The sequence below is a fragment of the Vidua macroura genome, chromosome 2 (assembly GCF_024509145.1).
Source record: "Vidua macroura isolate BioBank_ID:100142 chromosome 2, ASM2450914v1, whole genome shotgun sequence".
In the NCBI taxonomy this organism is placed as follows: domain Eukaryota; kingdom Metazoa; phylum Chordata; class Aves; order Passeriformes; family Viduidae; genus Vidua; species Vidua macroura.
Window position 1 is genome coordinate 51,616,370 of NC_071572.1, and position 18,160 is coordinate 51,634,529.

Here is an 18,160-nt window from a genome sequence, read left to right on the forward strand (position 1 = left end):
ACAGAGACAATAATGTTGCAAGCTGTGCATTTTGCAGAGTAATATAGTAATGTCTAGTTTGCATTTTTGAAAAACCAAATTAATCACACTGTATTGAATATGTTGAAGCAAACCTAAAATTCATCTATTATTAAAAAACTTGTGCAACAAACACTAACTATATTTTATACATAAAGGACAAACTCATTTATTCATTAGGTTAAAACACTTGGAGTTTGCATTTTGTAGCTACTAAAGAAGTGACATTTGCTATCTGTTCTCTTTTTTAAATTTTTCAAAGCGTTATGTTCAGACTAATCTGCTTGAAAAATTGTACTAATACTTTAACACAGTGTCAATCCTGAGGACTGCACAGAAATCCCTGTGGAAACTAAGGGTAGTCTTGATATTTAAATTTTCTTTTTTAATGAATCACTTTACAGGACAAATATTCAGTTATCATATATCTCACATTTAAGTAACACATTTTATCCCTTGAAAGATTAACCACAAGATAATCAACTTCGTAGCCAGTTTTTAGCATTTGTACATCCTTTGAGTTAACGTGCCTAGGCATTGCTTTGAATTAGGACTTGTATCTTTGCACTCAGCTGTGCCCAGATTGGTACATCAAAGCAACTAGAATGAAATTTTGGCCTTTATCAAGTTTCACTGACTTAAATGGAAACAGGATTTCAGTCTTAATCTTTTAAAGGGAAAGATATCTTAAAATTATTTGTAGATGTTTTCCTGTTTTAGAATATAATTGTGGAATTATGTATTCTATATCTTGTGGGGCATATAAGCTGCATGCCAAATTTGTATGCCAAGTGTCAGGTGCTTCTACTTGTAATTCTATTTCTAGGAACACAACTCTAACTTCTTATGGCCTCTAGGCCAAATTTGAATTCTAGGATTTAATTTCTGAAATAATTGTTACCTGTTAGCAATTTGTGTGTGCATTCATGTCTTGATGATTTAAAAATGAGAAATTCAGCTTTTAATTTTTGTTAGAGGTCTATATTGACTGTACACTAGAGAGATTGTTGGGAAAAACAAAGACTTCTGAAAAAATGTTCACTTGCATTTTAAAGAAACAAAAATCTTAATTCAGAATAAAAAACTTAGAATTTGAAAAAAATGTTTGCATAATTTTTCCTGAAGCATCTGAAAAACTTTAGGCCCTTGTCCAATATTTTAGTTCAAGGTCTAAGCCTAAATAGTTTTTAATGCAAAATTAACATTTGTTTGTTTGCTTTTGTGTCTTTGTTTTAATTAAGCAGCATAAAACATATTGCTAGATCCAGTAGCAGAAAAATTTCAAGCAACTTTCAGGTTCTTGGCCGCCATAGTGGAATCCAGATCTCCATCTGACATGTATTTGTTTTGGGAAACTTAGGATGATTGATAACCTACAAATAGCTGATACAACCCCCTCAAGCATGGCAAGGGGGTAGAACTACATGATCTTTAAGGTTCCTTCCAATCCAAATAATTCTATCATGATTCTTTCATTCTATACTGAGCTGATCCATGTGCGTTGCTAATGTATCATCTTGTTTGTAGGGTTTAAGTCTGAGGGACTTAACACAAAGAAACATCTTTATCCATTGGATAGGACATTGCAGAGGACTGAACACAAGTTGCTGAGAAGGCATCTAGCCTGCCTTGTTATTACATAATAACCATCAGTTATACACAAGTCAAAACTTTTTCAGAAAGCATGAGACTTGGGAACAGACGTTGCCTTTCTCAAAACTGTACCCATAGTTCTGACCTGGAGAACATTATCACTAATTGAGACAAGGCAGGGTGAAGAAAAAAGTGCTTTTTGGCTACCTGTTGTCTCTCCTATTATGTAACTCCCCTGATCTCTGATCAGATGAATTATTGACCACGAATAAAGATTGATGGAGCTAGGAAATATAGTAAGATGTGTGTTTATGTCTTTTTCTGACCATTAAAGGAGTGCAACATTCTGATTTTTACTAAATGAGATCTGGATGTAAATACCTTGCTAGGAATTTTGTCTAGACACAGTTAAAGATATTGTTTAAAGTACACTTAAAAGGCATGTGCATTCTTCAGAAATCAGTTTGATATAAGATACAGGAATGACTACAATGAATAAGATTCATGTGGGCTTGGTAAAGTTCAGAGTACTAAATCTTGGTATAATAGCTTAGGTGAACTTCCTTGTCCTAGAACTACTATAGAAAAAAAAATTACACAACTGTAAAGCCAATATTGAATAAATTATCAAAAAAAAAAAAAAGAAAGATGCAACTGTAAAGCCAATATTGAATAAATTATTATAACATGCTTTCATCTAATGACAATAGACTTTTTTGTCAAACACTGGCTTCACACCTTTGTCTCTTCCACAGTAGGTGAAAATTTTTGCCACTAGAAATGGTTATAGATAACAGTGATCTTTTAAAGTAAATAAATCTTTTGTGTTAAATAATTTTAGGATAGTGGTTTCTTTTAATTTTAAAAAGGAAATAAACCCACCAAAATTAATTAGAAAGTAGTAACACCCTCCTTTCCCCTCCTCCCCCAATCACAAAAGTCCAACGAAATATTTGAAAAATTTGCTGGTTAAGATGTATCATTTTCACATTCCTACCGTCTTAATCCAATTTCATACTTTTAGCTGCCTTTGTGTGTAGATTTTACCTTTGATCATTTTTGTAAGGCTTCAGTCAGAAAAACCAGCAGCAGTTCTGGGTAGAGTAGGGTATCAGTACATAAGTAGGGAATGGTGGTAGACTAAATCTCACAGAGAAAATGATCCTTTTTGCATAAACAAAACCAATTGTGGGAAGCAATTAAAACAAATATTCAATTACGTGTAGATCTTTCTTACTGAGGAAAATTCCTTGTAGCCTATTGTCTGTGTATATTTACTTGTTTCTTTCTGTATTTTCACACTATGAGCCCTTTGGGGCCAGGAGTGTCCACCTGCTCTGTCACATATTATTACTACTACTGTTATTACTAGTCATACTACTTGTAACTTTTTCTTTGTCATCCTGAGAAAACAATAAATCAAGTGCAGAAGCAGTTTCAGCAGTCCTGAACTCAGGATCCATAAACTCTTAGGTAAGATTTCCTCCTTTAAGTAACAAAATGGTACGGTCATCTGTCTTGGGACATGGACCTATAGAAAAAAACGTAAAGGCTTAAGTGTACAACACAGTTACTGCAGCATAATGAAGTGCTGAATAACAGCTGAGATGTAATAGTGATTCTCACTCCACGCCGAACACAAGATAACGTATACTTTATTCTTGATTGAAGGAAGCACATTATGAATTTGTTTGCTAGGTTGAATGTACTAGATTTTGAACTGGTGGGAGAATATGCTCCATTTACAAATCCAAGCATGTGAAAAGAAGATATTTTTAGTAAAACTCTTAATTCACAATTTGTTGTACCACTTACGTATTTACACATTTTGTTTATGTGTGTGTGTGACATAAAGGTAGAGATGTGCACACAGATACATACATGTGTATTCAAATAACATTGAAGTAGTGAAGTTGTGCACCTAAAAGCTAGAAAAATGAATTTTTTAATGATGATGATGACAATAATAATAATAGTAATAATAATCATCATCATCACTGGATTTCTTTGAGACCTGGACCTATTACATGCTGCAAATTTGCATAAGGAATATATAAGACCTAAAAATTAAGGACTATTATCGGAATGGTCATGAGAGAGCTAAATCAAAGCTGTGCAGGCAACTCAAAAGTAAGACAATTCCTCACAAAGCTTAGCGTTAGCACCTGCTTCCCAAAGGAGGGGGAAAGCTCTCCTTTGGGGAGCTTCCCAAAGGAGGCTCTGTGACCCTCAGAGCTTGTGCAGCCTTCTGGCATTTCCACAGCAGTTTTCTAGAGTGGAGGAGACACAGCGTCTATTTGGAAACCTCTGTCCAGCCCCATGCTGCTCATCAAGCCAATATATGGGCAAACATAAGTCTCCTTTTCCCTGAATGGGAAGCACAGCCATGTGCTCTGGAGAGTGCCTGAGACTTGCTGCAGCTGGTGGGGTTTCGTGCAGCCAGCTTGCATTTGTTTTCCCAGAGAGCATAGGGATGATTATAATTGCTATGAGACCTTGCAATCAACTTTGCTTAAGACTGGATATTAATCTGTTGATTAATAAGGACTGATTTTTGATAATTTACCCTTCCTCCCTAAGAAAACTACTAAAAAAATTCAGTGAGTAAAAATCTGAAAAATGATCAAGAAGGCATTCTGTGCGCAACCTTTTAGAGCCAACGTACTGTTATGAGTTTGTGCAGCATTTGTGATGGAAATTGAAATATTCCTCTTTAGTTAAGCATTTTTTTTAAAAAAGTCATCAATAAACTTGATTCCCTGTAATCTGTCAACCTCCTTGCTTTTCATTTTCATCCCTGGTGCACCTTCTTTGGAATACATTGAACATGTTTTTAGAGAGACCTTCTCACTTTTCATTTCACTTTAAATTTTAATTTTTCCTTTCAAGCCCAATATATCGTGCTTCTCTTATTTTTTCATATTGTAACACAGCTGGAACAGGTGGGGCAAAGTGTGAACTAGCTAACAATTATGTCTATCTACTACAAGACATTAGAAAGCTTAGCATACTCACTTTTTGCATTTTGTCTATGCAATTAATTTTTGCACTACAGTGTATTTACTGAGGATTTTCTAGTATTTGTTTTTCTTTAGTTTATACTTTATCCAGAAATGTCAGCCATACTTGGATGTCCTGAAAATCTGCAGAACTTTTCTTCTTGAGTTAAAGGGGCAGTAATTAGGTTATTATTTTTCAAAACTTTTTGAGAATTTTTTTTAAAGAGAAAGAAAAGGGGGATGACAAGTTACTGAATACATTCATGGTATATTGCTTTGGTTTGCATTTCTTGTTCTGTGCACTGCTAATATAGAATTAGGGGCTGTGAAAAACTCAGAGTAGAGGTGATAAGGATCAAAAATCAGGGTCTACACCAACTGAGGAATTGCCTGTATCAGACCAGTGTATTAATCACGAAATCCCATCCAAATCCATATTTTCAGGAAAGCTTAGTCACTTACTTGTAGGCATGAATCACTCATAAACTCAAACTTGTATCTTTCACCTTGGACAAGTTTCTGGACCTGTCTGTTTTAGTTTCCACTATACTAAAAAGGAAGCCTATTATACTGTTATACTGATTATACAGAGCAACAAATCAAATGAGGATAATTTCTTTCTTTACAAACTGAAATAACAGGATCTTACACTAAAAAAACTTAAACCCATATTTTTCAGAAAATGTTCTAAACATATTCTTATAGACTACTCAGCCAGGCACTCTTACTTATTCCTTAAGCATACAGAAAATATTCATATCCACAATTGCATGCAATGACTACATATAGTAATATATTAATTATCTACTGAATGGGCAATTTTTTTACAAACACTTTGCAAATTGCAAAATATTTTGTGATGTTTATTGTGTTGAGAAAGAAGGGAAATGTAGTTTTTAGTGATTTTTGGTTGACTTCTGATAGATCATTAGTCTTTATATTTAAAAACTCTGCCTCAAGGGACTAGCTGTACTTCCAGCTTTCTGGTCTGAAGTTAACTTATTTAACCAGGTGAAAACAGTTTTTATTTTCTTGAACACAGTGCATACAACACATCTCATTATTTGTTTCTTGATGATGTCACAAATTTATTTTTCCTTATCTGAAATCTCATTGTTATCTTTTAAGATCATATAACCATAAAAATAAACTGGATTTTATCTATGAAATTAGCACAAGTTAGGTATTAGTAAAAGGAGACAAATGGAAAATCTATTTTTAGGTAAATGTCGCACAGCTTGTAACTGAGTTGCTGAGCTTTCAGTTGTCTTGGACAGTTTCATTATTCATTAAATTGAATTTTAAAAAGCTTTTCCTGTGTTAATCTTTTTTTTGTGAAATAATGAAGGATTATTATAAAATATCTATATTCTATGGGATTCATTGTAACTGTAAAAAAATGCTTTCACTTATTAACTTATATAAATTCAGTATTTCCTGATTAATGATTAAACCTATACTCTGGTATTCAGCATTTAGAATTCAATCTTATTTCCTGGAATTAACAGTTTCTACTACAGTTTTTATTATCAGAACATAAATAAAGGAAAAGTAAAGTGGGTACAAATTTGGATTATGGTGCAAAATGCAGTTATAATTTCTTTGCTGTTGCCACAAAACAAGTATGCAATAAAATTAAAACAGTGAATGAAGCAGTCTACATGATTGAGGCTATTAACTGTTTTTCAGATTGCTACTTTTGTCAGCAAAGAATAAACAGTATATAATTCCAAAGGTTCTTTTGGCTTCTCCTTTATATATGGAAAATGTTTATCAGAGGATAGGGAGTTTTTGTGTGTGTGTTTTTTTTTCTTTAATTTGCTACTGCACATGTATATAATCTGTCAGGATAATAGCAGAATTACAAATACCAGACCCATCAGCCTGCTATTTTAGAGAAAATTATGAATACTTTCAATTGAGAGCCCACATTGCTCATGGCTTATTTAAGAGCATAAACATGATTTTGTAACCAAAAACCCCCCAAAAAGTGCAAAACCTTCTGAGGGGGTGAAAAAGAAAAGAAAAATCCTTATGTAAAGCCAAATACAAAGGGTTACAGAGAAGACTTGGGGAACTTATTTTTCTATGTCACAGTACTTTCTCTCCTGATCACTTTGTGGTCTCAGAAGAGGTAGCAATCAAATATCAAAAATACTGTTTAAAATGATGATACTGTTTAAAAATGGCAAAGGTGTTTTCTTTCCTTTAATGATGTAGCAGTAACATAAAGACCTTGCAAAAATGCCTTTATCTGTAGACATGTGTTCTTTATACAGTCTCACAACACTCGTATATCGCAGATAAATTGTACATCTGATTTTGGGAAACTGAATTATATAGAAATCAAATCACAAATTTATAACCATTCAAAGACTAAAGCAGCAGTATTTGATTTGGGCAGTTTATGAAATGGCTTCCTCACTGTAAGGAGGCTAAGATTACCAATTTTTAGCACGCTGATTATGCATATTTTCCAGTGGACATAAATAGCCTAGATCGTGAATAGTCCACTTCAGAAAAATGATCCAAGACAGCTGATACTGATGCTTTGTTTGGTAATTGTTGCTGAGATACAAATTGTTTCAGCAAACACAGAAGATAACAGAAAGATTATGAGACTAAAAGGAGATCAGTAGCACACAAAAAAAAAAAAAAAAAGTGGTTTGAGTTGTTAGTGGGAAGTCAGACTCTTTTTTGTTTTTGCTATGTGATACTGCTTGTGTATATAATGGTTCCTGAAACTATTCCTGAGCCAGTTCTGGGGTTCACTTGCCTAAAGACATGCTTGAATTCTTTTCTGTAATTCCATAAAATATCAAGTTTTCCACATGAAAGGAAGGGGAAGACCCAAGGGCCTGGCAGATAGCCTAATTTCAATTTCTAAAAACTACCTATAATCAAAAATGTTTGGCTTGGTTGCCTGGGCATAGATATATGCTACTACCTTAGATACCCTCGAGTATTCTGCCTGATCTACACCTCCAGATAGCCTTGGGGTCTCCTGCAGGTGTCGTGTGGTACTCACAACCCTATAAGACATGATTCAAATGTGTGTTTAGGCCATTGAACTGAGTCTGGGAGAAGGGTCACTGTAGTCTTTGGAAGCAGCAGATGCACATTCAGCTGACCAAAGATAGGCCTGTCTCCCACAGAGTGAGCTCAACAGCTCTCCAGAACCTTTTGGCTGGATCCCTGTTGACTATCACAGGAACTAAACTGTTCAGCTCACATTGTGGAAACAGAAATTTAAGCAAACTGAATCCTAATAGGGTCAGAATGAAAAAAGGAAAAGGAGTCTGCAAATAAGAGGAATTATTATAAAAACAAACCTGGTATGTTTAGATCAGCATTTGTTTGCGAGGCTGACGTTGTACACTAGTTTTCTGCTTCATTTTCTTTTTCTTGGCTGCATTACCTTCTCGTCCAGAATTGTTTCAATTTATTATTATCATCCTTAGCTACCTAATTGTGCTACTAATGAATACAAATAATCCAGGCATCAGGCTTTTACGGACCCACTTCAGTGTGCAAATAATGGTTTGTTGTGTAACTGCTGATTATGGAAGAAGGTAACTCACATTATGGAAAATATGTGCTGAAATATTGGTGATGAGGAAAGCAATGGATTCCGTACTATGCCTTTTAAATTGTGAAAAAGTATTGTCATTCTTGTTCCATTGAGCTGTACATCATGAGAAAATGTGAGATCATCGGAGCTTGTTGTTTAAGCATGTGTACTTATATTTGGAACTTCATTTCAAATTTTTGAGTGCCTGTATTAGCACTATCATATATGAAATATGTAGTTGGCTACCAAATTGCCTATTCAAGTACACATGTATGGGGTTTGAGCACTCAACAGTAAGCATTTGCATTTCAAAATTGGATCCCTTGTGCTTGAAAGCCTTGAAAATGGTACTCTATGGTCAGCCTAGTGCAGCGTCAATTGAAATGCTGTTTGAATGCAATGTAGAGCTTCCAATTGCGGCTTCAGAAAGTGTTATGCTGAATCTGGAACACTTTGCATAATTTAATTAATTATGCCACTAAAAACTGATTTTCTCTCAATTTAAAGCAAACAGCTTTTATGAGGGTGAACTGCAGCACCCAGGGATATCAGGTGTCCAAGCTTTTAATCCTATTACAAAGAGTTGACAACCACTGATGGAAACTGGAAAAACATAAGCCTCCAGCAGGGCAACAAGTGAAGAGGAAGATAGCAACAGATTTTTAATACTCTTTGAAACCACTGTATGCATCAAATCAAAACCAAATGTAAAAAGTGACAGAACCGATAGCTTTCACTTTGTTGTGCAGACAATGAATAGTGTCTAAAGAATAACACTTGTTTTGCTTTGACATTAATGAAAATAACTGTTTCCTCTAAGAGGAAAAGTATTCTGTTTAATGAGCATAAGAAAAACACAGTGAATGTCCAAGACTTTTTGTATCTGTGTCTGTTCACTTCAAGTGTTCAGGAGCTCGACAGTCGGAAGTTTGAAAGTGGTTTCTAATGTTACGGATTGGATTCTGCCTAGAAATCATTTTCCATATAAGCAGATCTTAACAGATGATTCCAGACTACAAGTATTAAGGACACTGTCGCTAAATGCTAGCCTTGATACTTTGACTTTCTGAAACTTGTCATCTCTCTTCCAAAATTATTATTGGGTTCAATATCATGCTAAAACAGCAGACACTGTAATTTTGAGGCAGAAAAGAGTACTGATTTAGAAAAGCTCTAATTTCTTAGCCACATAAGCACAGCCATAATTGGCAAACTATAACTGACCTTGCAAAATTCTGTGACCAGGTTACGAAGGGTCACAGAAGAATTGACTCCATCTCCATATCAAACATCAGCATGCAACATGAAATTAACTGTAGTGTAGAAGATCTTGCTGATAAAAATAGGGAAAAAAAAAAATCTCATTACTGGCAATTCAGCAGCAGTATAAAATGCAAACATCCTCCTTATAATGTTAACAAATATTCATATAATTACTAATATATATTTATGTATTATTTGTATTCTTCATATATATAAGAGATGCTACACCTGGCTCAAAGGGGAAACAGGAGTTAGTAGGGCTCATTGAAAGAGCTTTAACCTAGATTTAAAGGGGGAAAGGGATAAAATCAAGCTCATTAGAGATGTCTGGATGAGGCACAGCAGTTTTTGAAGGACAGTGTTTTAGCAAGGTCCTTTGTTCTGCCATCTCACTGGAGATAGAGGATGGAGAGCCATGTGGTGGCAAAGACTGCAAAGTGGGTTATTGACGTGTTAGAAATTGCAGAAGTACCTAAGAATAGTCATGTACGAGTTACTTGTCTCCCCCAAAAAGGTGGTGGGATCAATAGGCCAGCTGAAATGCATCTAGAGCAAGTGCATAACATGGCCACCAAACAGGAAGAGCTGGAAGCCATTGTGCAGCAGAAAACTGTGGCAGAGTTGCCAGCACGAAGACATGGTGGGATGCCTTCCACAGCTGGAGTGCTGCAATGGATTGCTGTAAACTCTTCAAAAGGATTAAGCAAAACAAGAGGGTGGGGTAGGCTTGGATGATAGGGAGTGAAATACGTACATTGCAGTGGTAAAGAGCAGAAAATTAGAGAATATGAAATTAAAAGGGAAAAAAGTTTTTCCAGATAAGATTTCACTGTTTACTATGTATTTAAATGTGTATTAAGTCTTTGTGAGAGTGTCTTAGTTCTCAAAATACAAGAAAACATGTTCATTTGTCAGAGGTCATGAGATTGGAATCATGCATTTACCATCTCAAGTATGTTCACTGCATAAAGGTTATGAAAATTTCTTGTAAAATAATAAAAGTATCTCGTATAATTGATTCTTTTCATTGTTTCATAAAATTGCTATGTTTCATTGCGGGAGACTTTGGACTGAATTTTCATTACCTACTTCTGAACAATTTACACTGGGATTGAAACAGTATTGAGCTAATGAGTTAGAATTTATATTGAGCCCTAACTGTCTTCCTGAAGTAACTAGGGAAAGAAAATCATGGCAATAATGGAGTATTTTTCATTATAAACTATGTTGTACAGCTTTTACAATCAGGTTTTTAATAGATCTAGAGAAATTAAATTGGAATTCTACCAACTTCTGTGCTTTTGTCATCCAATGAAAACGACGTTAAAATATGTCAAGACGAATAGGCTTATCCCCTTTCTACTGAAGTAAGAAGGAGGTGGTGTCATTCCTGTTGTTTTTCAGGCTCTGTTGTTCATTAAAGAGTAGGATGTATGTAGAAAAACATTTAGAAATATATACTTTGCTATAATCCATAATGCTAAATAGAAACTGAACATAGATCAAATGCATCTTGACTTATATCATCCTGAAGTCCCTGTCAAGACATGCTCCCATGAAAATAGTAGACATTTTCAAAGTCAGGAGGTTGAAATTGTGCTCTACTTGAAAAAGGAAGCAATCATATATTGCTGATGGGTATATTAATACTGCTGAGAATGCATGCATATATCCATATTTATTAATATATTCAACATTGTTTATTGATTGTGTATGATAAATAAACTCATACAGTGAGTGTATAGATTATTGTGTTTGCATAAACATACATGCACTCAATCTCAGCATTATATATAAGTACACACTGAGAATAATACAGTTTGTCAGTTTGGAAGGTCTTAACCTTTTCATTGCATATAAATATAGAAATTAATAATGAGATATTAATTATTATTGTCCTTTATACAGAGTGTATTGTCCTTTAATTGTATCTTATTTAACTCTATGGTTATTTTTTATGAAGAAGTCTGCAATAGTGAAAAAGGGTGTTTCTCAAAGAAATGAGTTATTTCTCATCTCAGTACTTGTTTATCCCCATTCTTCTTTGCTGTTAGTCTGTTCCACTACCAGAAGACTGCAAGAATCAACGTAATCCCTCACATTTTTATTAATAATATGAAATAAAAATTGAATATACAGAATAAAATTATCAGGAAAGCATATATGCATGCATATTGGTACCCTCAAAAAGTTAATTTTTTAATTACTTCAAAGAATGTTTATTTATTCACAAATACAGGACACAATACAACTGTACTTTAAATTTTAATTGGCATAACAGGACATATTTTTTGTTAGACATTTTACAGGCAAAAATATTTTCTCACATATTAAAAAGTGCCCTATATAGTTTTATTTTCTAAGTATGAGAAAAGTGTATGTACAATATACACAAAACACAAACTTCATGTGAATGAGCACAACTCTAATACTTTAAATTTGTGCTACCTGTTACTTTAAAAAAGTCATTCTTACATTCCTTTTTCAGAGGGTGGAAAAAACCCCCAACCCTAAAGTCCTTTCCCCAACCCACATATTAAAAATAAAATTAAAAAATAAATTTCCACTTGCAGAAAAGGTTAGAATGCTGGCCTTGCTTCCAAATTCAGAAATTGAAAATTTGGAGTCTTCATTCATCCGAATAATATATATTCATTCCCCGCAGGCAGCAGTGATGGTTCTTGGGATAAAGAAAAACTTCAGTCTCCCCCCACCCAAGGATCACAGGCCTCTGTTAACCACCCCAACTTGCCTGGACAGCATAATGTTCCAGTTAGCCATCCTCTCAACCCTCTTCAACAGAACCACCTTCTGCCAAATGGTACGGGTTGACATCTTTAAGCACTAACATCAGCAGTTTTCTAGTCCCTGTCTTTTTTTTTTTTTTTTTTGTGTTTCTATAAATAGGCAATGAAAAAAAATCAAGGATGTGCGGAATACTGGAATACTTCCTTTAGAGTATTAAGCAGGGGAAGTGAAGACAGTAAAGAACAAATACATATGCAATAAAATTGATACTTAAAATAACTGCTAACCTGTGCATCAGTGGCATAATGACGCATTTCTAAGGCACCTTACAGCAGATATCAAAAACTATAATAAGTAGCCATGGCTTAGCAATGATATCATACATTACACAGATATGAACAAACTAAAAGGTCTAATAGCCTCTCCTTGTGGCTAGAAACCCTCCATGGTTGCTAGTGATTCACCCCTGCATCTCCCAGAAGAGAACTGACTTAGAGCTGCTTTTTCCTGCAATGTGAACCATCTTGTCACCTGTCACTTGAAAATTGTCCATCAGGAGAAAAAGAAGACAGTGCTTAAGAAAATATACATAAACGTATTTTTCTGTTTCTCTCCCCAACAGGGTTGGAACTTCCTTTTATGATGATGCCCCACCCACTGATTCCCGTGAGCCTACCTCCAGCCTCCGTCACGATGGCAATGAGCCAAATGAACCACCTCAGCACCATTGCCAACATGGCAGCAGCAGCACAAGTGCAGAGCCCTCCCTCCAGAGTGGAGACATCTGTTATTAAGGTAACTATAGGATAGACCAAACTGAACCCACCCAAACCAAAAGGCACCAAATCGTAGCCCGCTCCCAAGCATCATAAATATTTTATAGGTGTCAGATGTTCTAAGGTAAGTCAGTAAATACAAGAAAACTAAGTGTGGTGACTCTGAGAGCACAACAGGCTACTGGTGGCCACTGTTACCATCTCAGTTTCCCTCCATCTCTCTAAATCAGTATTAAAGCAACACTCAAAGCATTTTAATACACAGCTTTGTGATTTCTTGTATTTCATAGTCTGTAATCTAATGTTCCTTGAGATATCATGGAAAAAATTACTTTTAAATTAGAAGGGATTGCTCTTCCAACTTTAAAATCTAAGCATTTGAGCTTAAATGCTCTAAGTTATCTGAAGAAGGCTGAAAGGTTTGATACTTTAAAAATGCAGAAACTAAATTTGCCAAATTCCAGAAAAAATTAGAATGAAGTAGCACAGAACAGTCCTCTAAATTTATTTTCTTAATTGGACCAGTGTCCACTGGTCCTACTGGGGTATTTAAAAAATGAAGACTGAGATGGAGCACATGCTAAATGACACCTGACATATGAATTACTGTGCCAACAAAACTTTGTTTTTACTATTTTCATGCTATTTTCCCTCCTTTCATTTTCTATGAGCTATTTTATTTCATATGTAAGAGTATAAAATTTGACCTTCATGAGCATTGGTAACCTTCTGTTTCTAAACTTTAACAAGCTGACTTCTAGCTTGTAAAGCTGATTTACAAGTTAGTTGTAGCTATTAAAGCTGCTTAAGTTACTATGGCCTACATTTAAATACGTCTATGGGAGCATATTGCAGTGTGACCACTATCTTTGTCTCCAGTTACCACAGTCAGGTACATTTGAGTACAGCATCTCTCATAGGCCATGTAAAAATGGTTTCCTTTTGTGGAAAGCAAGTCCTGCTCTGTTGACAGATCTAACCCCATTATGGGAACATTGCTGGACCCAGGAAGCACTTAACTGACAAGTACTTTTAGCTCATGTGATCTAAACCTGTCTAGTAGGTTTAAAACTATTGTACTCTGAAAGGGACATACTGTCATATAACTGTGTATATTATTGTAACTGTGGGCAGTCCTATACCAGAAAATTTTCCTTATCCTGGGGGTTGTTTACTTCTTAACAAGTTCATTTTTGTAGCTCATCTATTTTCTTTAGCAGAGATAGATTCCATATAATGAAGGTGAAGACTTTGAAAGTATCTAACAATTTAGCCTCTCTGAAACATTCTATCTGCACTTTATAACTGGAAAATCATAATTTCTTTCCAAAAGTTTGCTTATTTAAGCATTTGTTTGTATTAATAATCTACAGTAGGTATCAATGTCATTTTTGAAAATTCAGCTCTCATATCCATGCTAATTAAATATTCATTGTAGCTGCCAACTTCTGCATAACTCCTGGCATAACATCCTGTGCAAGTTATTTGACAAACCAGGTTTCATGTTCCCATCTGGTTTGCACATAACCATAATATAAAAATATGTGGATTTCAATGAAATGTTTTTAAATGACCAAATTAACCTAAGTTCTCTTTAGGAAAGTGTGCACATAAAAGGATGAAATACACATTTCTTTTGAAGTTTGCACTAATAAGTTAAGGATTTTGAGTCCTTTATGTAGAAGATCACATTACCCAAGTGCTGTTGTGACTTCTTCAGTCAAGGCCTGTAAGTTACTGCTCACAATTCATTTCTACTATGGGTGAATCCATAAGCACGAGTTTTGATCGGTCACTCAAAACTCACTTCTACATGTAAGATCTTGCTGCACATAGTTATTTCAACAGTACTATGAGGGCTAAGGAACTTACTGTTTCCTACTCATTCCTTCAGCCCCATTGTGGTACAGCATATGTCTAGATTTATATCCTCTGTTACTATCTATTGCAGAGGGATATGGTCATGTGGATAGAAGTAGCACAGCTAAGTAATTATGTTCCTATTTTTTAATACTGAATAGGATTGAAACATAAACCCCAGAAACTTAAAAGCATGAGGTCATTATTAGGTGATTTTTTTCCCATGAGGATGGACATAATATCACTGGCACTTTACCTGTTCTCAAGGCATAGTAAGAAGCTGTGATTTTAATGCCCACTGAATTATATGCACTGAGCAGTTGAGCAGGAAACTGTAATCAGCATACTTCTTGAACCTTGTGCTGGCAGCGTAATGTTTATGAATAATAACTTATACTACAATCAAAATAAATAACTTGAAGAATAAATGTAAGTGAGAAGGTCAACCTCCTTTTTCTTTATTTTTACAGGAATAGATAAATAGTGCGGTTGCTCTCTTTCATGAAACTGTTTGTTATTAGAATTATAGCTTCCAGTTTTTTATTGCTATTATTTTCAGACATCTTGATTTTGTTTTCATTATGATTTGACTCATTTTTAAACCCTAATTTTACTGAAGTATTTTCTCCTTAGTATCAATGTTTCCACAAATTGAAAAGTTTTGAATCACTCATCTCAGAGTTTGTAGTTGTAATTTGAAACAACAGCATAGATTTGAAATTAGAGTACAGCATGTTTGCCAGTGTAAAGTCTGCTTGAAAGTTAGAAGGCCTGTGAGAAATTTCTACTCCGAAAAGTAAATCAATAATAATCATATCTAATTAAGCAACAAAGAACAAAATTAAGTCTTAGAAAACCAAAGTCTTCAGATTATGAACAACCGGGTTCATTGGATAGAAGGATTGCCTTTGTGAACAGTGCCACAGCAAATGACTTGCTGACCTTTCCTTCCAATTCACTGACTTCACAGCTAGCACTGTTATCTTTAAACTCACAAAGCTTCAAATGCCTTTCTATTACTGGGCAATATTTCATTTCTTCATGATAAGATGCTGGAATAAAGCTGAGATCATGTACTAACTAAACATTTTATCCTGCTGTATTCAGGAGATGAGACAAAGACAAAATTACAAGGGAAGGCTTACAAAGCAACACCTTAGATTTGGCAGTGAACTCTGAGCCCTAAAATCTTCAGAATTATTTTTCAGAAGAGTGTTGTGCCCTTTTGAACATGAGACGAACATTAGATGTCTTTTTGTAATGGAATGTTTAGATATATGAGTTGGATGAATAAGAGGAGAGCAGCAACAAGCAGGGACAGCAGATTGTGACAACAATGAATTGCAGTGACTGTGACAGCTGTGACCTGGGGATGCTTTAGTCATGAAGTGGCTTTCATCACCTGCCCATGGTTGCAAAGGCTCAGCTTGTTAGCAGTTTCACTACATCAATTTTTTTCACTCAGCAAAAAGATATATGAAAATATAAAGGACATACCTTATGTTAAGAGCAACTTGAAATTACATTGTAAAAGTTAGAACAGAGCAGCAGCATGCCAGAATCAAAAATTGCAATTTATCCATATGTGACTAATACTTATAGAAAGAATTAAGAATAAAATAGCAGAAACCAATATGTCCAGCTGAAAAAGTGGAGACAGCAGTGGCACAGTAGTTTTCCACTGTGTAGTGGATATATCAGACTAAACATTGCTAATTCCCTCACATCTGTCACAGTACTGGTTGTGTTACACCATTTTATACCTTTTTAAAAATCTATCTGTATATAGACAGATATATTCCTGTGAGCCAATAGCAGAAATTTACTGCAAACTTATTTAAGAAAGGTAGCTGCTGACAGATTTTATTTTTTAGAATAACTCTGTTTATAGGACTATTCTGACATGAAATTTTATTTTGGAATCCATTCACTTTTTCATTTCTCATCGCCAATATGTATGCTCTTGTTGATGTAATTTAATGTTCCTATTTTTTTTTTTTTTTTTTTTTTTTTTTGCCTATAATAGGCCAGTTGGTCAGAGACTGGTGCTAATAACACCCAGGTCATGGATTCAATCCCCAAATGAGCCATTTATTCAAGACCTGGACTTGATGGTCCTTCTGAGTCCCTTCCAACTCAGACTTGTGTGTTTCTGTGATTTTTTTTCCCAAAAAGTCCAAATAATAGCCAAAGATAAGAAATTTGTCACTGCCATACAGAAATGGCTGAACAGAGTACATTTTAATGTCTCATGTCAGACTGGTGGTGAGCAAGTCCAGAGAGCATACCTGAAAGGAAACAGGTCTAAGAGGAAAAAGGACAAGTTCATTTCACTGATCTGAGTCTTGAATCCTGTGTTGGAGGCAAAAGTTTTCTATGGACATTTCTGTGCCGTACAGGAAAAGCATTATGCAGGCAGTGGCAGCATTCCTGTGAAGCTGGATATGCTGTACGTGTTCTACAGACAGGGAATGAGAACAAAATTGATTGTATTCCAAACTGGCAGAAAAACCCTTTTTGTATGCCTAACCTGAAAAACACCTGACTTTTCAGATAACCTCCTATTTTTAGAGACATTAGTGCATTGTGCATTCAAAATAGAAATTTTAACATTACTTTAAAGTGCTCTTCTTGAATGTGTAAAAATTGAAGAGGGAAGCTACTTTAATTTCCTCTTTATACATGAAGTATGATCAAGTTTTCTTCTTTATGTAAGGAGAAATTAGATTTAGAGCATTCAAACAATAAAATGTAATTAGTCTGCAATAAATATTTCAGAATAAAAATAGGTCTATCAGCTCCTAAAACAACTACTTTCACATGTTAAGTGACCAAACATGAAAATTGGAATATACCTATAATTTTTTAGGTATAATGTAAATCAAATAACACTCAATTTTATCCTAACTGCACAGAATATGATATCTAATTTGTAGGAACTTGAACATAGCAGAGAAAATCTCCATATTAAAATAACTTGTATGTAGATACATTCCTTTTTTTTTTTTTTTTTTTTTTTTTTTCCATTTAGAATGAGTAGATCTTAGGTCAAAGTATAGTTGACCTTCTTTATTATGGCTTAGCCATCTTTATATTAGAGGACGCTGTGTTCCACCTCATTAATTAGTTCTATCTATATGATTAATATTATTTGTTTTAGCTTTTAATACACTTTTTATATAATGACCTTAGAGGATGCTGACTCAATATGGTAGGCTGTAACTTGGAATCATGTTCTTTTTTTAATAATGTGGGATCCTTGTTTCTTTTATCATGAATGTTTCTGAGGTGCAGTTTGAAGCCAATAGCAGCCATATGCTCATATGAATGAA

At 34.7% G+C, this 18,160-nt stretch overlaps 1 protein-coding gene across 1 annotated transcript in view; it reads left to right on the forward strand.

Moving 5' to 3' along the window:
• Nucleotides 1–18,160, forward strand: part of DACH1 (dachshund family transcription factor 1) — a 356,660-nt gene that overhangs the window by 226,554 nt on the left and 111,946 nt on the right. Inside the window, exons 4-5 of the mRNA XM_053971477.1 lie at nucleotides 12,110–12,265; nucleotides 12,815–12,987. Coding sequence (XP_053827452.1) covers nucleotides 12,110–12,265; nucleotides 12,815–12,987 — 329 coding nt within the window. The remainder of the gene's footprint in view (nucleotides 1–12,109; nucleotides 12,266–12,814; nucleotides 12,988–18,160) is intronic.